The sequence below is a fragment of the Protobothrops mucrosquamatus genome, unplaced genomic scaffold, assembly GCF_001527695.2.
Source record: "Protobothrops mucrosquamatus isolate PMUCROS unplaced genomic scaffold, P.Mucros_1.0 scaffold3057, whole genome shotgun sequence".
NCBI lineage: Eukaryota > Metazoa > Chordata > Lepidosauria > Squamata > Viperidae > Protobothrops > Protobothrops mucrosquamatus.
In genome coordinates, this window is record NW_015389069.1 from 196,642 (window position 1) to 222,858 (window position 26,217).

Consider the following 26,217-nt stretch of genomic DNA (forward strand, 5'->3'; position numbering starts at 1 on the left):
TGCCTCCAGAAGTGGTGAATGCTCCAACACTGGAAGTTTTTAAGAAGAGACTGGACAGCCGTTTGTCTGAAATGGTGTAGGGTTCCTGCCTGGGCAGGGGGTTGGACTCGATGACCTCCAAGGTCCCTTCCAACTTTATTATTATTATTATTATTATTATTATTATTATTATTATTATTATTATTATTATTATTATTAATTATTCCCTCTGACAAAATGAAGCTGTTGAAGACCACACGGTACACATGACTATCTTTGGCTTTACGTGCAATAATATAATTATATCGAACTTCAACAAGTTTAGACGTAATCTTTTTTTTAAAAAAGTGTTTTAGCTAATCTGACAATTTTGGATTTGCTGATGACTTATATTTAGAATGTCAAATCACCTGAAGACCATTGAGTAAACTTTATTAAGGAAAATACAAATATTTTGTTAGGTGAAATATTGGCAAACTGGATGGGCGTCACTCTCCTGGTAGAATGTGCGCTGGACAAAGTAATTTGAAGTTATATATTTCTTTGTCTTTTACTACACATCTGTGTTAAATCAATTTTATATTTATATTTATTGCTTATGTTCCTTTCTCATCGACCTAATGGCAGCTTATGCACAAGCTTATTTTTAAAAATAAAAGGCCATTGTAAGCACTCATTTCCAAAAAAAATTCAACCTCAGTGATTAATGCAGATATATTTTCATGTGAGTTCAGGACACTTCTGAATATGGAGACCACAATACTTTGTACAGCTGAGGAAAAAACTCACTGAATTACTGAAACTGCATTCTAGATGGGGGTAGAATTGCACTGTAAATTCTAAGAATAAATCTATCTAGGAATTATCCCAATTTAAGAGAATCCTAAATATTCTGAATTGTGTTTCAAACCACCCTCCCCCAATATAATACCACAGATGTACTGAATTACCAATCTCTCAATTTTATGGCTTTGTTTGCCAGGAATTGTAAAATTTGTAATGAAATAATGGTACTTTTATATGTTTATGAAAATATTTGATAACCTGACTTTCAAAACAACTGTCCTTCCAAGGTGGCTAGTAAGCAATATGATATAAACCAGGGGTTCCCAATCAGGGGTGCTCGCACCACCTGGGGGTGCAAGACAATATTCCAAGGGGTGCGAAAACTTGGGTTTTCAAAATTATAGTGTATATGCATAATTATTTTGAACTTTTGTAAGGTGTGCGAGAATGTATCAGAAGCGTTCTAGGGGAGCGGGGTATAGAAAAGGTTAGGAGCCGCTGATATAAACCATTGTAATTAAAATACAGTATTTTTTTCTGAAAAGAAAAATTCTAAAAACCTTATAGCCTGGGTGGAAGAAAGGATGTACAACTGAGCAGACTAAAGCACTTGTTTACTTTTTATTTATTTTCCATTACTAGTATATTACCAGGATTGACATTTCTAGGCAGTTCCTAAACCTACAAAAATAAAAGCAATAAAACCACATCATAATACTCATTATAAACCATATAAAATCTAAGATGACAGGCAAAGTTGATATTGATCCTCAAGACTTGTTGAACAACCATCTTTTAAGAGTTTTCAAGATGATTTAAACCTTCTGATTGACATTTATGTTTTCTTTATATGTTGCTTTTAGGTTTGGAGGTTTACTTAAAACTAATCCAACAAAATGAAACAAATTACCAAAACAATATTAACAGTCCATTAAAAATGTATAAGAAATTAAATATAGCTAATATTTTAGTGTTTTGTCACTAAGGGTCACTGGTTTACTGAAAATCACTATATATCTTAAACAATGTGGTGTAATAAATCAAGTTTGAAGCCCTAATTATAGATTGAATTTGAGAAGTTACATGTTCCCCAAAACCTCACCCTTCATAATATAAAGTTAATTATAATTATATTAATTTTAAACATAGATCTCCTACTTAATCATTTTGAACTAACACACTTTTCCTAACATTTAAAGGACAAGGTGCAGTAATCTGCACTTCAAATCTTTTTAAAAATGGTGCCTTTTGCTATCAAAGGTAGAGGGTGCTGGAGAAAATTTAAAGAATATCACAGTAATTATGATACTACTTTGCTGCTAGAAATATGCTGTTCAGTGAAAGCTAAAAAGAACCCAGATTTCATTCTTGTTGGAGGAATGTGCTGTAAATAAAAAAAATAGGTCAAAAACTGCGGCAATTCTCTCAATACCTCCTATGCTTAAGAAGGAAAAAAATATCAAAAATTACATATTTTTAAACAATTATATAATCTCTGATTATGTTATTAGAATGGTATTTGTTTCAGAATTACTTAATATATAATGCTGAAAAATGCCCCATAAGTGTGGCTGCATTTATGACACAGTAAATCGTGTATTATGACTTAATATTAACCAAGAATTAATGCTGATTTATAAATCTTGGCTCCTTGGGGCATAATGAATCATAATCCTGGTTTGGAATATATGAATCTCTTTATTTGCCTGCCTCAATGAATTGGGAAGGAATTAAAATAAACTATGTTGCTCTGTTCATAGTTTAATACAGGGGAGATCTAGTTCTTAGCTTTTTAAGGTTTTCTGCAGGCAGGCTTGCATTAACGTTCCCTGGAGTGTCTGTCATGGATGGAAAGGAAAGAAGGAAATGATCCTACCATGTTAACACCTGGCCTATTCCCAGAAATGGGTGCCTCCATAAAGTTATTCTTTTAAAAAAATTAATATAGCCTAGGCCCTAGCTTAAGTGACAGGCAAATGCAGCCAATAGACTTGTACCTTGTAATAGCTTTTGTTTATGTTCTTCAAATTCCCTTGAAATGAAATATGTTTATATCTCCTGCAACCCCAGCCTTAAAACCCAATGAAAGTTCCAAAACGTTTATTGCCAGAAAAGTAGTGTCCCTCCCCACAATGGCTGGACTGATCTTCCCCAGAATGCTAGATTTTGCACACACTATCATCCCATGAAACAGGCTAGTCCTGAGAGCTTGGGCATATCCATGTGGCTGGAACCCACTGTGGTTCATTCTGGGCTTGGTGCACGGCAGAGACTAGCTGCAGACAAGCTTCCTGTAAATTGTCATTCACAATCACTTGATCAAAGAATTGGCCAAACTGAGTTTCCATTTTTTTAGCTGACTCTTCCATTTCCTGCAGGTCTTCTTCCTGGAAGGAGGGAGATCACAATAAATAATGAGCTGGCATAGTTGTACCTACTGCTTCATTTCTCCATCTTGTATTTTCTTGCTAGCAGGCATGAATATAGGAAGGAAGACAATTTAGAGCCACAGTTTGTTTACACATCATGAAAGAAATCCAGTTTGCTTCTTTTTTTTTGATGCCATCATAGACTAACTTATTATTGAGCACCGCCTAGAAAACAGTTCCTGATTTTGATTCCCATAAAAGAGAACGAAGGACTTGAAAGCCATCAATGGAATTGGAATCAAAGTACTCTCAAGTGGATAAAGAAAAGAAATCTTTGTATTTAATAACAATCCAGACCTGTTGTTCTTTGACTTTAGAGATGAACTCTCAAATTCATACTCAAAGGGATGCAAAGAGATACAGGCCTCCTCCTCATGGTTAGTTAAAGGGCTACTGCAAGATCTTGAGGGAACCGAAAAATATCTCATTGATAATACCAATCCTGTTATATAGGCCCAATGTTGGTAAATAATGCTGTCATTTGTTTGGAATGCATATACAGGAAACAGTTCATGTTAAGAGTAGGGATTGGTGGATCCTATACATTTCCCCCTCCCCTTCCATTGAAAGTTACCAGCTAGTGAAAAACATATATCAATCTTCCCCCTAAACCTGGACTAGTGTTGGGGCAAGAGGCAAGCAGTGACCAGATGCTTCTACTGGCAGGCTGTTAAAAGTCACTCTGATTTTGTGCAAGTGTCAATATGTTCAAAGAGAGCCTAATTATCAACTGATAGTTGAGTTTCTTTCAGACCTGGATTTTATGCTATTATGGGAGACTGCTAAGCCTGTGTTGAACAGCAGCCTTGACAACTGATGGATATGAGGAAAGTTAAGCTGGGAAGCCGTGTGGTAGGAGCTAACCCTATGTAGCCCCTATCCTAGAATCCCTAATTGGACACTGTTCAGGCTAGTCCAGGTTTCAAGCTGCAGATTGACCCAGAGACATGGCATGTGCAAGAAGTAGTAAAAGTAGACTATTTTGCTGCCTGAAACTGAATAGCCCTGGATGGTGCTCAGAGACTGGAGGGGAGGTAGTATGGCTGCACCAGCCTAAAATGGCCAGTTTAGGTAGTCCTCATTGAACAGCCATTCTGTCAGCAACTGTTCAAAGTTACAACATTGCTGAATAAGGGAGACCTTCAGCAGATCCTTACTGTTGGCAGCCATTGCAATGTCCCTGTTATCATGGATCACAGTTCAGGTGCTTGGCAACTGGCTTGCTATCACAACAGTCACAGCATCCTGTGGTAATAGGATTGCCATTTGTGACCTTCACTGTTGGCTTCCAACAAGTGAAGTGTATAGGGAAGCTGGCAGCAGTCAAGTGAACACATGACTGTGGGATGCTATGACTGTGGGATTCGCCTACCAATGGCAACTGGGATTGCTGTAGCTACCTCTGTAAATTGGCCCAGTCATATGCCGCCCTTTATGACCGCATTCTTTAGTGAAGGAATTACCAATGTAATTACCAATGTAAAGCAAGGACTACCTATAAACACTGCGGTAATCTCATTTCCTAAAGGTCACCTTACTGGACCAACGGTTGGTGAAGCATGTCAGATTGATACAAAGCTGTCAATAAAAGAAAACATGATTTCACTTTGGAGGATTAGGAGAACATAGCAGAGAAAATAGTTGCTTAGGGTTAGGCAAATGAGAAAGGCTCGTATGCTGATTTTGATATGTTATACAACAAAATCAAGTCAAAATTTCTTAAAATCAATGCATTATTCTGAATTCATGCTTACTTGTTAAAGTAATAATTCAGTATTGCAATTACTTTCCCTTTATAATGGTGAAATGACAGTATTTTCACCCAGAAATCAAAGTAGTGAGTATAGCTAAGCTAAAGCCATGTAAATCTCATTGCTAATTTCCCTCCTCTCAAATCTTACCTTAAATTTCATGTTCACATAATAGTCAGTGATTATCCTAGCATTTTTCCGAGTGTGCTTCATGCAGCTCACACTTGGTGGTTTAATAAATATAATGTAGGGTTTCAGTTCAAGAGTACGAACAAACTGAATATTCTGCAAAATAAAAAAAATTTAAAAAATCATGCAAATTATATTTATTCTGCCCAATTTTTGTATTAAAATTTTTAAAAATGATTAAAAGATAACACCTATAATTCAGAAGTAATTTAATGTGTCAACTTAATAGGACTGGTTTTATAATTTATAATAATTCCAGAATATCTGTGACAAAAATGGTATCACTAATAATTTCTAGCCCGTATTTTGTTCATAAACTATTAATTCTAATTATGTTACAATCAATGAATATTTTCTTAATATATTTAAACATTATTATTTCTATTCTATTCCTGACATTGACAGTATATATTTATTTACCCAATTAATGTCTGCACAAAATGTATTTAGAAAAACTATCCAACAAACAAGCAATTGCCAGAGTCAACGTTGACTTGAAGGCACCCAAAAAAAATGTTTCAGGGCAGACTCAAGATTGATTGCTTAAATCTTCAACATTATGGGTTTTCTATGACTCACGTAAGGTTCTAAATCCATTATGCAGATCTTCCCTTCATCAAGCACCGCATGTACTGCATCCATACTTGTCCCATAGAGGTGTCCCTTGTACTCTCCATACTCCAACATTCTGCAAATGTGGCAAGTTAGGAGGAAGATGAGCATGTTTCAAAGCAAGAACTGTAAAAGAGGCTAAGTACTGAATATCTTTTTAATAATGCCAGGAGAAAGCATGCAAGCAGAATATGAAGGGGCAGCAGTCTGGGGTTATGTATTTAGGGAGATAAGAAAAGTCCTGCCGTGCTCTTACTTGGAGTCAATGCTGTCATTTTTTTCTACCTCACTTATTGCAGCATCCCCTGTTATATGTGCATATATGTATATCAGAGAGATGTAAGATAACAGCCCTCTTCTTTCTACTGCAAACGTACACTACTTTTGCTTGCTTTTTTAAAAAAAAACCAAGCCCCACATTTAATGCAGATTGGAGGTTTATTTAATGATTGATTGAAGGAGAGAAGTATGCAAATCATTGTGTTTTCAACAAGGTGAGATAAAGAATCCTTTCCAATGAACCCTGTAGCAAATTCCTGGGTTTCTATTGTGAGACACTAAAACATATAAGGGAAGGTGATTTATTTGTTTAGGGAAGAAACAGACAATCCCTGGATTATTTAAAGGTTCCCTTCCATCAATGCATTTTCCAATATTTGAAGGGCTCCTGCAAAGATGAGGGGATGAAACTATTTTCTAAAGCACCAAAAGGCAAGACAAGAAACAATGGTTGGAAACTAACCAAGGAGAGAAGCAACCTAGAACCAAGGAGAAATGTCTTAATGGTGAGAGCAATCAACCAACGGAATAGCTTGCCTTTCTTACTACATGTTTACCACAGTGACTGCTAGTACAACATTAATTAATTAATTAATATTTTGTGTATAAAATGACATTTTTATTTGTCAAATAGGAAAACTAGCAGAAATAGATTTTTAACTCTGCTGCCCAGCTATCCTGGTATCTGGGCACAGAATTTTCAAATTTGATGAAAGAAAAACAAAAAATGTCAATCTAAAAATAAATTACCTGTAATTGTACACCATATTTTCAAATGTTTCTTTTGGTACATAATGATATTCTCGACCATTCTCTTCATAGCTCTTTTGAGCACGGGTTGTATCTATTTTTAAAAAGTACAAATTATGGCTATTGCAATACTTTTAAATAGTTACTGGAACAGACTTTAATGAAAAGCTAAGTACTTAATGTTATATTGGGCTGCTTATTTGGGATCCTCTCTTAATTTGGGGAAAAGTCAGTGGTAACTATAAATAATGAAAAGCTAATACGCACGCCACAATTAGTGAAATTCTAATGTTTCATTTCCTTCCATTAGTATGTTTTAAGATTTAAAATATCACATACGTGGCACCGCATTTTGAAACAGGTGAGGATTTATACCAATAAGTTGTCTCCGTAGTTCATTCACTCCAACACCTGAAGGACCTAAGTATTTAATGAAAGACATGATTGAATAAAAATGGACTGAATAAAAATCCTATACCACCTAATTACATACAATAAAATAATGACATTTTCCATAGAAGAAACATAGACTAAGGAATACAAATCAAAGTTTTCTCACTGAATCATGAGCACCCAGTCCTACAAAGATGCAATATATTTGCATTTTTAGAAAAAATATGTGTACTATGATGAAATTATTTTTCCTTGAACTAATGCAAGCTTTCTCTCTTTTATGCATTCTTTTTTTTTGCCACAATAGTCACTTTTAATTGTTGCAACTTACCTATTAGTACAATTAATCTATTTCGATCACCAAGTTGTCTTTGGTATCTCACTGCCTCTTCATAAGGTGCTGCCACAGCACCATAGCAACTATTGAGACAATGTGTGTGACATGTCAGGTGACTGTAGTTGCATTTCCTACGGCACAGACGCATACTTCTCCGGAAACCAGCTGGAAAATGGAGATAGATAGAGCTCTTTAGAAACTGATCATTGAACCACAGGGCTACCCTGTAATATTTGAGGCATTTCAGTTGTTCCCTTCCAGAGTTCATTCCAAAGTTTTGAATTTCTTATCCTCCCTAAGATCCCAAAATTTTCCTTATCCCCTCCATTTGGTTAACGGCAAAGAAACAGATTCTCTGGAAGAGACAAGGAACACAGTACCATGTTTGCTACTTTGGTGTATTAAGTAGAATAGGTTGTGGCAGATTAAGGCAGCAGATTTTTGGTACTATGAATGGGTTGCAAAATGTTAGATGTTAAATATTTTTATTGTTGGAAAGAAGCCACATATACTTGAGAGTTATATTTTGCCAACGACTGGTTTTTTTTATACTAATAAACCTTTCTGCGGGGGAAGGTTTACACATGATCATTCAATCATGGAAGTTTCCATTTGCTATGTTGTAAGTGGATGTTGTTGAATTTTGTTGTTTATTTCGACAAGTGTAATGGAATTAAACTTCTATGAAAACACAGACTCCCAACATCATAAAAATTGCATATTGTTAACAAAGTAGCTTTGAGTAAGCACCGGTTGATCCAGATAAAAAAAACTGATGTGCAAAAGCCTAATTGTAGTTCTCTGTTAGCACCAAGTGACTTAGCTTAGGAGAGCCCCTATGGGGAAAGGGCAGCAGAAGATTACCATTTCAGTGAGGTCAAGGCCATGGTTCAAGCAATTGTCTATAAGTCTTGTCTAAACCCCTTTGTTTAGCAAATCTATCCCTCATCCTCAGTCATTCATTTGAACAGTCTGTCTATTGCCTGATTTTTTTTTTCCGGCTAAAACTATCCTTCCTTTCTTCCTTTGATTTTGAAACAACAGAAATATGCAACACAAGCAAGCCATCTGTCCATGGCTATTACCAACCTCACAAGGAATGCTTATTTTAGGACCATTTGATGCTAACTAAAAGACTGAAATTCTAATACTGCATTTGTCTGCTTCTTTTGGTTTTTCAGAGTCCCTGGCCTCCATTATGTTTATCTAACTACAATCAAGCAATGCAACTAATGTATTTTTCAATGGTTCTAACTTGACAGTTTTCCCATTTTCATTGCATTTATTTTAGAAACCAACCAGTAATAAAATTCTCTTGATTTATCAGTGGCTCCCCTTGAACTCATATGTCTTTCTAACTAAACTGTTAGTCACAAACTTTTTATTCATAGGAAGGAGCTGTGACAATTAGAGGTGAAGTCAGAGGTGGATATGCAGCACTTCAAAACAGTACTTCATTTGGCTTGTTTGAAGCCTATGTAGCAATAGCAAAGTAAAGGAATACATTACTGTAGTCAAGAAGAAAGCACCAATGCAGTGCATCAGATACAAACTATTTAGTAGCCCAGTGACCCTGAACACAATTCTCCAGTCTCAGAACTAGCTACGTACTAATGAACACTGGCTGACCAGATCCAATGAATTCTTCTTCTTCTGAAATGAGAATTAAGAAATACAAAATAAAGAATAAGAAATGTAGCAATATCCTTAAGACTTTCATATACAAGAAATATAATTTTAATTTGTAATATTACAAGGAAAAGGAAAAGACTCAGCATTCAAAACAGGCCTTTAAAAAAAAGGTGGAAGCAACAGAGGTCCTTCAACTATAAAACTTAAGTATTTGATTTTTAAAATATTGTCAAATTATTCTGTGATATCAAATTAAGATAACACCCTCTTTGGATTCTTGTTTAGGTTTGTTATTCATGGTGAATAATAGTTTTTGAAAGTATACATTGAATCAACCTATATGAAACACACTATGCAGGATCCATTTGCAGTAAGCATGTTTATAAAATTAGTTTAATAAATGTGGATTCAAAGACTAAAGGCAGCAGTTGAATTTGGAAAGGAAGTGGGGAAAAAGGCAGTAAAGTATGATTTTTCTTAGCTGATTTCCAAAGCCATAAAGGTACCAGTTCCATAACGATTAAAACTGCCTGTTGGTTTATTAGCTTATTTGCTGTTATAGAGCTTTGTTTATTAATATTCTTTCTCTATAGAGATTCAATCTCCATAAATTGCCCTGAATGAAAACTAGAAATGACTTGGAGGTGAGCAGGCATGCCCAGAAAGTTGAATAATCATATGATTTCTGCCTTTTCTGGGTAGTGGAGAGATTTATCTATTACATGTAGTCCCTGTTTAGTGATCACAATTGGAACCGCAACTGTGCCTATGATTTTACTTCAGCTTTCCTTTGTTTTACAGACCTGCAAAGGTAATCAATGCAAGGATTGGTCACAAAGTTATTATTTCATTACCGTCATAATTGTGAACGGTCACTGTTCAAGGCAGTCACTAAGTGAGGACTGTCTATATTTGATTTCTTTGCACAGCATATAGCAAATAAAACTAGCTGGGAAGGCTGTTCTAACTTCATATCAAATATGCCAAGATGGAAAGAGTTTAGCATATTCTAAGGGTTTCCATTCTAATGTCTTCACTCTCTAATTAATGAACATAGCAAGAAATCTTCTTGATATATTAAAAGAAGTGTAGCATTCAGCACCTTTGAAGAATTCTACATTCAGGATAGTTGCTTACTTCATAAATGATCAAATAGGGTTTCATTGTCAAGCATATCTTAATGTCCATCTAATAGAGTAAGTTAACTGCATATATTCATTTGTCTTTGCTTGGAGGAGCACATTAATTAATCAATGTACATAAGCCACAAATATTTTTAGCAGGATGTCTTGACTGACCTTTTTCATGAAGTGATCAGTTGCCCATAATATAATGTCTATAAAATAAAAAGATAAATTACCTTCTAATTCAAGGAGACAATGCAACGTATTTTACCTTCCTATTCTTTCGAGTCTAATTTTCTCAAGTTCGGTGAGCACTATATTCGTATGTCTAATAAACCATACTAGTCTGGTCGTATTTCAGCCGTTAAACATGTTTCTCGTTTCTGTTTTAGATCATCGTCGTTATCGGTACTCTTATATTTTAGATATGTCTAATTTTTTTTTATTGGCAGAATTGCACAAAATCAGTATCAGCTTTGAGTTGGAAGAATTCAGTTTGCCTAAATTCAGTAGCAGAGGAAAAGAGAGAGCCCAAGAGGGGAAAGTTTTGATCATGCAGCCGTGTCTATTATACTGTAGAGTTACATGTAACTTCTAAGAATAGAATATCTTCAGACATGCAACCAGGGGACTTTGCCCTTGCCAAGACCCCCATTTACATGTTTGAAGGTCTCTGTCTAATCACAACAACCTAGTGCAGACGTGGCTCTACAATCAATCACTCCAAAACTCTTCCCTATTTCTTTTTCTAATCGGTTTGATGAAGGGTTTCTGAAACTCAAAAGCTTGCAATATTGCATCCACCTTTGGTTTCGCCATGACTTCAGACACAGCTTCAACATCAGCCCAAGCAGACATTCTCAATCTACATCTGTCAGATGCATTTCCAGATTTCATCTCATTCTTTGCCCTTGGTCTGCTTGTTTAAAAAATAACTCCATTACTGTCAGTCCTTTTATCTTAACTTTCACCACGAGTCTTTTAAAATTGGATCCATTTAATAATTTCTTAGCCCAACTAAAGCAATTTGAATCTTCTGGCATTTCAAAGGTTGTAAGAAATTTAGATTTGCCTTCATGTATAGCATTCTATGTATATGTATACCACTCTAATGGCAGAAAGTGAAGAGGAACTAAAGAGCCTCTTGATGCGGGTGAAGAAGGAGAGTGCAAAAGTTGGCTTGAAACTCAACATTAAGAAAACCAAAATCATGGCATCTGGCCCTCTCAATTCCTGGCAAATAGATGGGGAAGAAATGGAAGTAGTGACAGATTTTATCTTCCTGGGCTCCAAGATCACCACAGATGGGGACTGCAGCCAAGAAATTAAAAGACGCTTGCTCCTTGCTATGGCAAATCTAGACAGCATACTGAAAAGCAGAGACATCACCCTGCCAACAAAAGTACGTATAGTCTAGGCCCTGGTTTTCCCATTGCAATGTATGGCTGTGAAAGTTGGACCATAAGAAAGGCTGAGCGCCAAAGAATTGAGGCCTTTGAACTATGGTGCTGGAGAAGACTCCTGAGAGTCCCCTGGACTGCAAGGCGTTCAAACCGGTCAGTCCTAGAGGAGATAAACCCTGACTGCTCTTTAGAAGGCCAGATCCTGAAGTTGAAACTCAAGTACTTTGGCTACCTAATGAGAAGGAAGGACTCACTGGAGAAGGGCCTAATGCTGGGAAAGATTGAGGGCAATAGAAGAAGGGGACGACAGAGAATGAGGTGGCTGGATGGAGTCACTGAAGCAGTAGGTGTGAGCTTAAATGGACTCCAGAAGATGGTAGAGGACAGGAAGGCCTGGAGGAACATTGTCCATGGGGTCGCGATGGGTCGGACATGACTTCGCAACTAACAACAACAACAATAGCATTCTGGAGGGTTTTGTACTCAAACTCTGGAAATCCACAAGAATGACTGAAATACATCACTTCAATTTATTTGCACAATCTGAAGGAAAAAACCTTCAAGAGAGGATTCACAGCAGAAAAGCAGTTGCTTTTTAAAGAATTTATTTTAAAAGGTAACATAATATTACTAATATTTGCAATTATTTTAAGTAATTTCTTAGTGAGCAGACAGATATACTTCTGATCTGTACTATTTCTGATTTTAACATACAAAAATACCCTGATAGGGAAGCATCAACATGAATACTCCTTCATCATCAAGAATAATAGATTAGCCAGTCAGTTACGCTTATGCAGTATAATCTCATTAGCTTCCAGCTGTCTTCTCTGTCTCTTGCATAGCACTACAGTTTTTACTGTAATTTAGGTTGGATGATTATTTGGACAAAGAAGCCAATTTGTTTCACATTTGCTAGACTTGGTTATAAAAATACCCAGACAGGTTCAGAAAATGTCTATTATAAACATGCATATATAATACAGGTACAAAAATGGAGCATTTATGTTACATAATTCTGAGATTCTTATCATTAGCAAAGGACATTGCAGGAACTTACCAGATTCAAAAATCTCCTCATCTTTTAAAGTCATCCAGGGAGCAGAAATAGCAAAATAATTTTACTTTAGAGCTACCTTTGTCAAACATAATCACAAACCAACACATCAGAAAGGATTTCCCATTGCAGAAGCAATAGGAAGATATAATGAGATGCTTATACAGTATCCTCTTGTAATCTCCTTTTGTAACACCAAATTACACATCTATGGGGCAAATCCATGACTGATTCTGGAGTTTATTTAAAAGCATTTGTGCTGTGGAATGGGTTCCAAACTGGATGACGGCAAAGGCATCTGGGAGGAGGGGAGACGTAATTCACTTCCTCCACATTTCTTATTTCAGATTGAATTGCATTCTGCAGACAGTGTAAATCTTGTTGGGATTAACAATATGGCATAGGCTTTGGTTATTATAAAAAATAACGTTGTACTTTTTGTCCTGACACAAATGGTTTTACCGAAATAATAATCGAGTTCTCTTAAGAAACACGTTGATAATGTTTTCATTAAGTTTTAGTGTTATGATCTAAAATTGAAAAAATAAATCTAGAATAAAATCGGAAAGGCAATTTTTTAGTTCGTTATTTTAACAAGTTTTAATGTTTTCAATTTTCCATAAATTGGGTTCATGGTTAAAAAAAAAAAAGCCAGAAGAAAAGCTGCAGGACATGGCTCCATGAATTAGGTCAAAATGTGGCAAATAGTGACCTCTCTAAATTCAACATCAAGTATGTCTAAGGAAGGAACTGCATTACCAGGCTACACAAATGCAGACTTCTACAATAATGATTCTCTCTAGCTTAAGCAACAGTTGATATGACTGCACTTATGCCTCTGATTATAGCTCTATCAACATACACATAATTTTAACATTTTGCATTGTTGCTAGAGGTCATTTTGTTCAATTTCTTCTACAAATGGGTTCTCTTTTTGGCCTCTGGGTTACACACATTGGGATTTTGACTAATTTAAACTGCAATAATGAAAGACATAATTTCCATGCATCAAAACTAGAAGTGATTACCTGTTTCTACACACTTCTCATCAATCTGCATGTCATCTTCTTGTATATTGTAGACAAGAGAAAGAAAATATATGAGTTCATATATGAGTTCAGAGAACTCATATAAAGATAGAAACAATATCTACCCCATGGCTGTTTTTATCCTATTTTATCTACTATTTCATATAGTACAATGACGTACAACATTCTACAATGCTTTTCTTTTGACTAAAGCAAAGATTACTGTATTCTGGTGGCCATCAGTTGGAATATAAGTGGAAAAGATAAAAAACAAAATGAGGCTCATCAGAGTACCCATTTGAAATCTCCAACACTGAAAGGAGCAGAATACATTAACTACTCTGCCCTCATTGCTTTTTTTTTTTTTTTTTTTTTGCACTTTCACCTAGATGTTGAAGGAAAAACCAGAACAGTTATTGACTACATGAGCCTGGATGGGATTATAGTAGCTCCAATGGTTAAAGAAGATGATTGATGCCTCCTTGCAGTGGGGTCTGTTTTTCCTGAGGTAGTTATAAAACCTCGTTCAATCTCTACAATCATAAGTCAATCTCAGCTTCTCCATTTCTAGAACAGGTGAGCTATCTTGCCCTCTGTTCCCTTGATCTCTTTCAGTGGAAGCATCAGAGCAGAGGGATGGACAGAATGGTGCAGGAGGAAGACAGCAAGAGGGAATCTTGTTGTCAAAGAAGACTTCCAACTTGGTATTGCTAAATGCAACCCTATGGCTGAATAAAGAAGCTACTGAAGGAAGAACCATAAGGATGACTTGGTCCGCTTGATTGCTTCATTTCACAGACAATATTGTCCAAGAGTGCTGTAAAAAGACATTTTCACACAGTTTGTGTGGGTATGTGTGATTGTGTATTACACACTCAGTCCTGGCTTAACCACATTTGGGACCAGCAACTCCATTGCTAAGCAACACAGTTGTTAAGTGATCATACAACCTAACTTCCAGTATGGTTAAGTGAGTCATTTTGCAATTGTTAAGTGAGGTACTACATGATGGCACCAGGCAACTTGATTGCTGGCTTCTTCATTCACTCTGCTTTTGGGAAGCTAGTTATGAGGTGTGCAAATGGTGACCTCAGACCACAGGATGCTGTGATGGTCATAAGTGCATGAACCAGTTATAAAGTTATTTTTTTCAGCTCCATCATAACCTCACAAAACAGGGCAATCATTACGCAAGGACTACCTGTATATGGAGGACAGATCTATTTGCTCTCAAAAAGGCTAGAGAAGATAATACATCCCTACATTTTGTTTTTTGTAAATAGTATTTCTAAAGCTGCTTGAGTCAGCATTTAATTTCATGCTTGATATGTGTTTCTGAACTGTTACGAAATTATGTTATGCGTCTTTAAAATTATTATTAAAACCAACATTTTGGATTTGAATATGCATTCTTATCAGTTTCAGAAATGTTAAGACACCATGAAACAGTTAATGTACAGAGAGCAAGGTTACTTATTTTGTTCATGTATTAATAAAATACAGTTCAGGAATACAGATGCATGTGCACACACACCCATACATACACACAGAGATCCCATACATTAAAATGGATTATAGACAGGGAAAAGATGACTAAGATATAGTACACAGGAGTTTAGCAGAAAATAGATTGGGATCAAAAATAGATTCGGGACACTGCAGAAGAGAGCTTGGTTAATGTAGGGTTACAAAAAAAATCAAAGGAGTCTGGCAGCATCTTTTCTGACTAACATAATTTATTAAAAGGCATAAGCATTACCTTCTAAGTTAATGTATTTTAAATCTCTATTGAAAGTCAGAGTGGAAGCTGTTAGTCTGAAATCTCTCCATACCGACTGTAGAAAGTTTTTTAAGAATATAGTTTTTAAAAATACATGTCATAGAATTCATGGAAATGATACGAAAAGAATTTTTTTTCTCTTTTTGGATTGTGCTTCATTCTTTTGAAATCATATGGTTGCCACTGCATATATACCATTTAGATAGCAAAGAATGAACTTTTGATACAGCATAGATTCATAGAATATTCCTCCAAGTGGTATACAGGTAGCCCTTGACTTAACAACAGTTTATTTAGTTCATTTAGGGATCGTGTAATCACCTTTTGTGCCCTAATGACATGCAAGCTCAATGGGAAAGCCAGATTCACTTAACAACCGTGTTGCTAACTTAACAACAGCAGTGGTTCACTTAATAATTGTGGCAAGAAAGGTCCTAAAATAGGGCAAAACTCACATAACAACTGTCTTGCTTAGCAACTGAAATTTCAGGTTGAATTGTGATCATAATTTGAAGACTACCTGTATTTGAACAGAGACCATTCAATTATGTGACAAATTATATCCCAACATTGTTATAGGATTCTGAGTAGTATATCTCAAAGAGAGATTAACAATATTAGGTAGGACTAGTTTGGAGATCTTAGCTAATGTGACATATATACACATATACACACACTCGTACATACATAGACATATATACATATACGTTTATGGAATCCAATTAGCATTACTGACCTTCTTCCACAAAATTCACTATTCATGGGAAATTCATAAAAAAAGAATATATACACATCATCAGAGACATGAATGAATAATTCAATGACACAGAGATTATTCTGATAACGTTTATACCTTTGTAAACTAAAGCATAGTAAATGATTTCCCAACAATACTCCCCTGTATTTAAGACTAAATATTCTTAGGAATCCTGTTTCTAGACTGACAGGATTATTATACAGGTTTGGAATTCAAACTATAGCATTTTTGCCCTAAATCTAAGAAGTCTAATTGTACTCTATAGAAATAATTGAGTAAGGAAATAATATTAATTACAGAAACAGTTCACACACACCTCATCGTCAGAAATTTATTATACTCACAGATTGATTTGACGCAAGTGTGGAGATGGAAGGGCTGAGTCCACCAGAATTCTCGCTGTTTCCTAGACAGAAGAAGGGAACATTTTCTAAAATTACAGAATTAGAAAAAGATTTCAACAGAATTTGGGATTCCTATAGTCTTATGATGAATTTCATGGTTGGAGAGGAATTCAAAACCGTATTTCCACTACATCTACGCTCTTAACCAGGGCACAAACCTTAGAAGAGAAATTCTTTCCTGGAGAAAAGAAGACTGTCTCTTCTAAAACATTTGGCTGACAGAGCCATATATTATACATTCCCCCTCCTTTTTTACATCATCATCACCACCACCACCACCATCATCATCATCCCAATCATCATCATCATCCCAAATTTATTAGAGTTCACGAAGAGAGGATTATAATCCTTCTTTGAGCAATGCTCTCTTTTGCTGATTTCTCCCTGGTTTTCCTCAGCATCCTAACCAGTGCTGGCTCAAAGGTACATGACACCCCTAGGACACATTGATTGATGGTGCCACCTCTCACTGATGCAAAGTTTAGCATTTTTACATTGATTTGGAAAGAAATATGGTATTGGTGCCCCCTAACAGTTGGCACCCTAAGCCCGTGCCACTTGGTCTTACCCTAAATTTAGCCCTGATCCTCTCTTAGTGGCAGCCTGGCCCTCTGAACCAACACCCACCTGGAGATTTGGATGGCTCAACCCTGTTGGCTTTTCATTAGACATGGAAGACATGGCTATTTTCCCAGGTTATTGGGTCAGATAGTAGATGCACACTGCTACTATTGATGGTGAATAGGATTAATTGTTTTATCGTTGGGTTATGTTTGATGGGCTCATTTGTTTTAATCCTTAAGCTGTCCAGAGTCACTTGTGTGAGATAAGCAACTATAATAATAATAATAATAATGATAAAGTTGGAAGGGACCTTGGAGGTCATCTAGTCCAACCCCCTGCTCGGGCAGGAAACCCTATACCATTTCGGACAAATGGCTGTCCAGTTTCTTCTTAAAAACTTCCAGTGTTGGAGCATTCACCGCTTCTGGAGGCAGGTTGTTCCACTGGTTAATTGTTCTAACTGTCAGGAAGTTTCTCCTTAGTTCTAGGTTGTTTCTCTCCTTGATCAGTTTCCATCCTTTGCTTCTTGTCCTGCCTTCAGGTGCTTTGGAGAATAGCTTGACTCCCTCTTCTTTGGGGCAGCCCCTGAGATATTGGAACACTGCTATCATCTCACCCCCTCGTCCTTCTCTTCGTTGAACTACATAAATCATACATACATAAATATATCTCACTCACTCACTCACTCACTGGCTCAAAGACTGAAGAGAACAGGAGAAAAAGACTCTCTTAGGAGAATTTGACCTTTGTAGTACGAGTCTAATTCTGTCCAGCCTATTAAAACCTTCCAGTGGGCAAAGGTCATAAAGCATTCTCTACACAGGTGCTAGTTGCCTAAAGGTCAGGAAGCCAAGCCCATATGATGATGTCACATCAAATTTTATTTGCACATTATCAACCACTATAGGCTGTTATTCCAAAGCACAGATGTACAGGATCCACTTTTATGTAGCTGCTACCTTTCTTGCAGGGCAGGTTGGGAAGTCTGAGGGAGTTATAGATAGGAAGAAGAGGACCACTGTTGCAAAGGGATTTTAGATTTTGCCCATTGCCATGTAAGAAGAATTCACCATTATTCAGTTAATTCACCAGGATTGCTTATTTTTACCCTTTTCTGCCATGGGAAAATAGATACATTTTCTATTTTAATTCAGCAATGTATTATGTACAAAACCTGCCTGGAATTTTGATCTATTTTAACTGCCTCAGGTGCTAACACTGATTTTCTCTATGTTAATAGAGGCATCTTGTATAAGTTGGTTCCCCACATGTTACCCATTAGGAAAAATAAATACACCCCCACTTTCCATACCTCTTCAGAAGGTGATTGGAAGGGATGAGTCCAGCGCAGGCTTTGAGGTTGGAGACTTTCCTTGCCTGCCACCACAGGATGTCCTTTTGGTCTACAATCTGAAGAATCTCTCCTTTTTTAAATGGCAATCCTGCATCAGCACATGGAATGAGAGGGTCCTGACGAGGGCAGTAATCCCGCATTGCACGCACATAGAGCTGGAAGGATAACATGCAAGGTTTCTTTTTAATCATAGAAGCTACACTCCAAAGACAAGGAAATACATTTGTAAAAGTTTAATAACTGCAAACAGCAAAAGGTCAGCTTTGAAAAGCCAAGATATAAGTGCAGTCAAAACATGGCAATAGATATTAATTCATAATAATAAGAACATAAATAATAAGAACATAAAATGATCTTGGAGGTCAGTGGGCTAGGTAAGTAAGAAGCTGCACAGTAAAAGGAAATGATCAGTCTGCAGGCAAGGCAATTTGTTTTTGAGGACAGTTTTGGTTAGGCAATGATGGAAGACTATTTTTTTCTGTTCTTATTCCTGTCTGACATATCTCAACAATTTGGTGGAGTGTTTCATATTGGCCCTAGCACTAGCACCAATAATGCTACCTACTTTGGGTAATAAAACATGTGCAAAAAAACCCCAAACCAAGCTCAGAGAACACCAAGGAACCCTCATTTCAACCTTGAGTTTCAAATATTCACCTCTATTGGTATCACATTAGTCCTTCAAGGTACTTGTCAATTGTTACTAGCTATTGTGGAATAGGGGCCCTAACATCTCACTTGTAGCATCTTACTGATCACTATGGAAATAAAGTGGATCTTTGATCTGATCCAACAAATCAATAAACATGATTATTGAGAATAATTAAAGCCAAAACCTCCTCATGAAGAAACTTAATGCTAACTAAACGCTAACTCTGAGGGATTCATGTATTAACCATTTGAAGGAAAGGAAATGAATCTATGCATTGCATCTTACTGTTGTTTGACTGCAGATGATTCGATCAGAACCTGGAATCAGCTTGAACATGATGGTGCTTTGGGACAGAGTCTGCAAGAATTCAGAAAAAGGCATCTAATGCACTTTGCCTACTTTTGTTGCAAACTTAATTTGATCATCAATACATTTATAATTCTATGAGAAGATATCCCTTTTGACAGGAAGTATAAAATCCACGATGATATTGGTATACAGATAGTCCTTGACGTATGACCACAATTGAGCCCAAAATTTCTGTTGCTAAACAATAGTTCTTAAGTGAGCTTTGCCCCATTTTACGACCTTTCTTGCCACAGTTGTTAAGTTAGCAACATGGTTGTTAAGTGAATCTGGCTTCCCCATTAACTTTGCTTGTCAGAAGATCACACAAAGTGATCACATGATCCCAGGACACTGCAACCGTCATAAATATGAATCAATTGCCAAGTGTTTAAATTTTGATCACGGGATCAAGGGAATGCTGCAGTGGTTGTAAGTGTGGAAAATGGCCATAAGTCATTTTTTTCAGTGCCATTGTAACTTAAAACGGTCACTAAATGAATTGTTGTACGTCAAGGGCTACCTGTATAGTATATGAAGATGCCTGTCCATCTGTAAATTTTAGCTTTACAAATTGTGCAAAGGTAAGGAAACATGTTTAAAAAACAAAGCAGCACCTGTTAGTTGCAACTGACGAAGGAATTAGATTGCACAGTCCCTACTTCTGATGGCTTGGGAACTGCCACAAGGTTCCTCTTTTTCCCCAAGCAGCAGACAGAAGCAACAGATGGGGAAAGTAGCAGTGGTGGGAACAATATTCACACACCCCTTGAAATGAAAACAAAGTACTTCCTACAAAAATAGAAATATGAATATTTCCCTCCTTGCTCTTTGGTACAGTCAAAACAAAAGTCCGCAGGAGGGAAAATAGGGCTGGCCAAACTGTGGGCATTACATTGCACAGTTGTGAGGGATCTATGAAAAATGGTAGAAAATGCTCATCCCCTCCTTATAGCTTTTTTCTTCAGGCCATTCAAATCATAACTTTGAAGGATGACTTTATGTTCCAAGCATGCACTTTTGCATTGTTTACATGGTATCATTAAGTGGTATTTAAAGAATAGAAAGCTGATTGTGATTACCAAAATGTGTATGACTTGCTCCGGTTCCAGGCCCTCCACTGGGATTCTATTTACCTCTACAAGTTTGTCTCCAGCATATAACAACCCTACAACAAAACAGTAATGATATTAAGCAATTGGTCAAAGAATTGGAGAAGAAAAATAGTCTGAATTTCTAAGGAACACCTAGAGTTTATTCCATTGCCCCCATCCCGAATTTAAAATGTTTCATTACAGACAATTTGTGTCTGACTATCCCAGGGGTAGGCAACCTTGGCTCTTTTATGACTCGTGGACTTCAACTCCCAGAATTCCTGAGCCAGCATGGAATTCTGGGAGTTGAAGTCCACGAGTCATAAAAGAGCCAAGGTTGCCTACCCCTGGACTATCCTAACCTTATTTTAATCAGAGTTATCTTTAAGGATGAAGAGCAGATTTCAGCTCAATAGCTTGCCCCCTCCACTTTGGTCCTCAGGTGAGGGAGCAGCTGAAGGGAGTAGGAGACCTTGCACTGTGGTGAGCACAACAAGCTGACTGCTAGAGCTGGCCTAATGCATCTCCTCATCTGTGGAAAACAATCTCCAATAGAAGTGCTATTATATTGTCTCTCAATCCTTGCCTCCTAAAAGCAAATATGGGATAAGCAGAAGGAATTTAATCATAATAAAACAATTTAGAGAATACCTTCACTAAGAAACATGTTCAGAACATTCAAGAACCATACAGAACTTTCTAAAGCACGTATTGAAAATTAGTCCCTGCACCTCCCCAGTGATTTTTTTTAACTTTTAGTTGTATTAAATTCACCTTACCACTTTTATCTGCCAGACCTCCATGGATTACTCTTGCTACTGTAATATCACCTGTCAGCTCATGGCGTTTAATGGTGGCACCCTGAGGAAGAGGAAGAAAAGGAAGAGTTGCTTCCTACTGAACAAATGAATAACAAGGGAAGAAGGTACACACTTGGTGAGTGGTGGTATATGGGAAGTCTACAGCCTGTTAGCTATATTAAGATTATAGCTTCCACTTCATGTACTTCCCTGCATTCGTGTGCCATAAAATTAAGCTTGATTCTGGGGACTTACTAGAGTCCGTCAATGTTGTTTTCAATGTTAATTTCAATACAGGTAGTTCTTCACTTACAACTGTAATGGAACCCAGAATTTCTGTCATAACTTCTTGTAAGTTGTAACACCTTGTGGGTTGTAAGTCGAGGCACCCACATGACTGGATCTGATTTTACTGATTTTTTTTTAATGGCGATTGTTAAGCAATTGCCACAGTTAGGTGAATGTGATGGCCCATAAGCAAATACTGTGGTTATTAAGTGAATCCATGTATTTTTATGGGTGTTTTTGCCAGAATCCCAAAAGGCCAAATACTGGCAAAAAGTGTTATAAATCATGGTCACATAACCATGGAACATTCAAACCGGCCAGAAAGATGATCCAGTTGCCCAGTGCCCAAAATGCAGTCATGTGACTTCCCAGTTGTATGCAGCTGTTGTATGCAGCTTTTGAAGGGTCTGTGGCAATTCTGAAAAGTCACTGAGGGACTGTTCATTAAGCAAGGACTATCTGTACGGGATTGGTTTGCCATAAATTTTCTTTTTTCCTATTCCATGGAACCAATGGTTTTGCTTTAGGTGACATAAGCAAATGATACAATCATTATGCAAGTCTGCTTAGATGTGCTTAGATGGACCTGTGGCCTTAGTCTCAGATAAGTGGCACAAAATGCTAGCCATAAATATATTTTCCTCAAAAAAGAATTACACTAAACATCAAATAGGGCAGACTGCTTTTTAAACATTTTCTTCTTGTGAATTCAACAACACATCATGGTTGTATCCTATACTTTTTCATATTTTAAAACAAACATAAATGAGTAAAATAAAAATTCTAAGATGGGAGGAATGGGGAAGGGATAAGAATTGCCCTGTGAGAGTCTGTGGAGTGGTAAACTTGCCATGCCCTGAAGGACTAAGAAGATATAATACAAATGGAAACACAGCAAACAAACTGAATGAATATAATTAAAACTAAAGTGAAATTGAACATTACAAGAGGTTGGTTGTTTTTCACCAGACAGACAATCCTCATGGCCTCTTCGTTTTCAGGGAGGTTTTCTGTCAAGGGTGGAAGCATAGGTTCAAAATCCTTCTGGGCCACAGTATCATGAACTAATAACAAGGCCTGTGAGAAAGATTAAACACAGAGATGGGGTAAATAAATGCTAGGTCATTTTTAATGGGGATGCTTGGATGTAAAAGTTACAAGATAATTTCAACCTAACAATTATTTTTTATTTTTATTTCTGTGTGTATGTCCATTCAGCCAAAAAAAATTGAGGGTTTTTTTTTTTTGGGGGGGGGGGGGTCTAGCATACAAACCTCACAAATTTCAAATATAATTAGACCGCTTGAATTGGAATATGAAGCCAGATACTTAATGTAGCATTTCCTTTTTCAAATGTCAATACAATGGATTTGTGTTAGAAAAAAAAACACTATTCCTTGTGCTAAAAGATTTTGGTAGCGTCAAAAGAGACCCTCACATTTTATAACAGAGAATGATGGATCTTCATAGCCACTTCCAAATCAACTTTAACTCTGCAACTTATGGAGCTTGAAAAAGCTTTTTTCAAAACATACGGTACTTAAGTCTCATTCAAACATTAAGTAGAAAGCACAGAACTGTATAATTTTAAAAGGCAGATGGAAAAATTATGTATTCTCCTTTCTCAAAAGCTCCTTTCATAGAAAAAGGTAGATTGGCAACAAGAAGGCAAGCTGAACTGTTTCCCAAAGGCTTTGTGGATGGATGGGGCCAGTGTTTCCATAGATGACAAGATCAGAGTGTGCTGCTGTTCAGCTCTCCAGGCCCATGGGAAAAATCTGTAATAATTGAGGGTTCCTTTTGCAAAAGAAGGGCAAATTTCCCTTCTTGCAACTGTTTCTTCCCTAGCCAATAAAAGGAGCCAGATTGGGCTCTATTTACTAAAATGTTCTTCAGGGAAATATGGCTCCCAGTACCACTTAATGTATCTCAAGTGATAAAATCATTGGTCTGTGCCAATACTCAGCTTTCAACAATGCATCTTAATAGTAAAGGATCTTCTACTAGAGACATTTCTCTTCCATGCTGAAGAATTTCAGAGGCCAATATTCACCTTGAAGTGAGGACCTTGTAGAAGTTGTCTTAGCTCTTTAATTTCTGGAGGTTGTTGTCCTCTATGCAGCAACTCCACTACCTATGAACAAGAGAAGCATACTTCATTTTGAAAATATCTAACTTAAACTATTGTTTAAATAGCACGTTGACGTTTATAAAATACAATTATGTAAAACATAAAGGACAATTTGGTGCAGTGGTTAAGATTAAGAAACCAGAAGACCATGAGTTCTAGTTCCATCTTAGGCACAAAGCCAGTTGGGGGACCTCAGGCAGGTAAACTTTCTTTTAGCCCTAAGAACTAAGCAAGGGCAACCCATTTCTGAAAAAGAATTTTGCCAAGAAAACTGCAAGGAGTAGTCCAAGCAGTTACAAGGAGTCAACATCGAATCAAAGCTATTTTATTTCTGTGGAACTTGTAGTATTGAAAGCAAAAACTAGGCATCAAGGAAACTGCACTTAATCTCAACTCCAGCAAACTTACCTCATGCATCAATTCTTGTGCCTGGGACATGAATGGGACAGGTCTTCTCTTGATATACTGATGAAGGCATTCATACACCTAGAAAGAGATGAAGTTAAGATGTTGCTGCCACTATGCAAGGTCACAATATTAGAAACTTGGTACATAATGCAAACGCCCGACTCTCTCCTCATACAAAGCAATGTGAATAGGCCAGGATTCAAGCCCAATTTTCCTCAGTACAAATTCTACAAGACTTATATGTGTAATGATATATGAGGATGATCTTTGGGGAAAGAAACACAGACTAGATCAGTGGTTCTCAACCTTTTTAATGCCGCGACCCCCAACCGGTCGTAAGTCAAGGACTAAACCGGTTGTAAGTCGAGGACTAAACTGGTCGTAAGTCGAGGACTAAACCGGTCGTAAGTCAAGGACTACCCAACCGGTCGTAAGTCGAGGACTTTCCCTGCCCGGGAGCGCCATGCATGCGTGGTTCCGCCCCCTGCGCCGGCCAAGGCGTAGTTGGCAAGCGGCAGAGACAGAGCAGGCCGACCACCAGCTGGCCCAGCCCAAGGGAGGTAAGGCACCCGCCGGAAAAGGGGAAAAAAAATGGCGGACAGCCTTGCTTGGCGACCCCCGTGAAATAGTCGATCGACCCCAAATGGGGTCGCGACCCATAGGTTGAGAACCGCTGGACTAGATAATGTCAGATAAGAAGAGCTCAGCATGCAGAAGAAATGGGACATAGTAATAGTCTTTGAAGGGACATTTCCTAGTTTATTGGACTGTAAAGGTTGTGGGGGAGGGAGAAATGTACTGTCAGACTTGCAAGTTTCTGTTAATGTAACCTTATAATAAAGTTAGAGTTAGTAATTCTGGATGTACCTCTTATCTGGACTACCTCATAAAGTTGACAGTATGCCTCTTCAACATACTGTATACTGGCATTGAGCACTGAAGTGACTTAAATGTATTCTGTTCTCTGTCCTAAACTGTTACCAAAGTATGCTTCTTGCATGACTTGTAAAGCAAAGTAGAAAGTTTTTTTTAGTTATAAGATGATAGGAACAATGGCCATTAAGAAACATTTATGGTACTGAACCTTATAAATGTAAAAGGTTGGAAAGGAAGTGAAAACCAGAGAATCAGGTTGTCTTATTTTAATACTGTTCCATGTAAGACCATGGAAACATGGGTTTAAGAAATGCAAAAGAAATTGATTTCTAGTTTACTAGCAAACCATTCATAGGTAGTTTAGTATCTAAAATTTGAGTTAGGCAAAAATTAAAATGGGTTTATACTATGGAACTGTAATAATTATTTGTTTCTGAAGGTAAGAATGGAATAAGCCTTCTGTCATTTGTTTTTGCAGCCCATTCAATGATTAAATAGTTAAAGTTAGAAATTCTTAAAAGCAGAGAAGTCTGTTTCTGTGCATAATAACCAAGGGAAGACACAAAATTTGCAGTTGTTGGTTTTTGGAAGAGATTTTACCTTTAGAAGAGCCTGCAGCCATGGAGACCTGAGCAGTTCATATAATACACCATCAATATCCTTCTTGTCAAAAAAGTTCATTTTGTGTTGGACCAAAGACAGAATGTGTCATAAACCTAACCCCAAAAGACACATCAGTGATATGACTTGTACAGGGTATTTCTACAAACATCTTTTATTATTTGGACAAAAGATAAATTAAAAATTATAGCATGACAAACAGTTCCTTATCCTGATTACAAATGTTTTTTTGTTATAATTTGTGTTTTGGATTAGAAATGTTCTAATTTAATGGCATGGTTTGAAGGTATATATGTACTCTAAATGTGTAAGTGAACCCTGCAATTTTTTCAGGCCAAAATCAAAATTGGGAGACTACAGTATGTTGTAAATCCTTTTTTCCCCTTAGTTTTTA

At 36.9% G+C, this 26,217-nt stretch overlaps 1 protein-coding gene across 1 annotated transcript; it reads right to left on the bottom strand.

Moving 5' to 3' along the window:
• Positions 1-2,026: 2,026 nt before the first annotated feature.
• MPP4 (membrane palmitoylated protein 4) lies at positions 2,027-25,910 on the bottom strand. Its single transcript, XM_029286182.1, is given in 19 exon segments — positions 2,027-3,152; positions 5,096-5,230; positions 5,714-5,822; positions 6,776-6,869; positions 7,115-7,195; positions 7,500-7,670; positions 9,117-9,158; positions 12,710-12,745; positions 13,750-13,788; positions 16,266-16,283; positions 16,631-16,692; positions 18,567-18,763; positions 19,546-19,617; positions 20,688-20,773; positions 21,479-21,560; positions 22,733-22,864; positions 23,841-23,921; positions 24,327-24,404; positions 25,803-25,910. Coding segments are annotated over 19 exon segments (1,788 nt in total). The 5' UTR covers positions 25,884-25,910; the 3' UTR covers positions 2,027-2,960.
• Between the last annotated feature and the right edge of the window lie 307 nt (positions 25,911-26,217).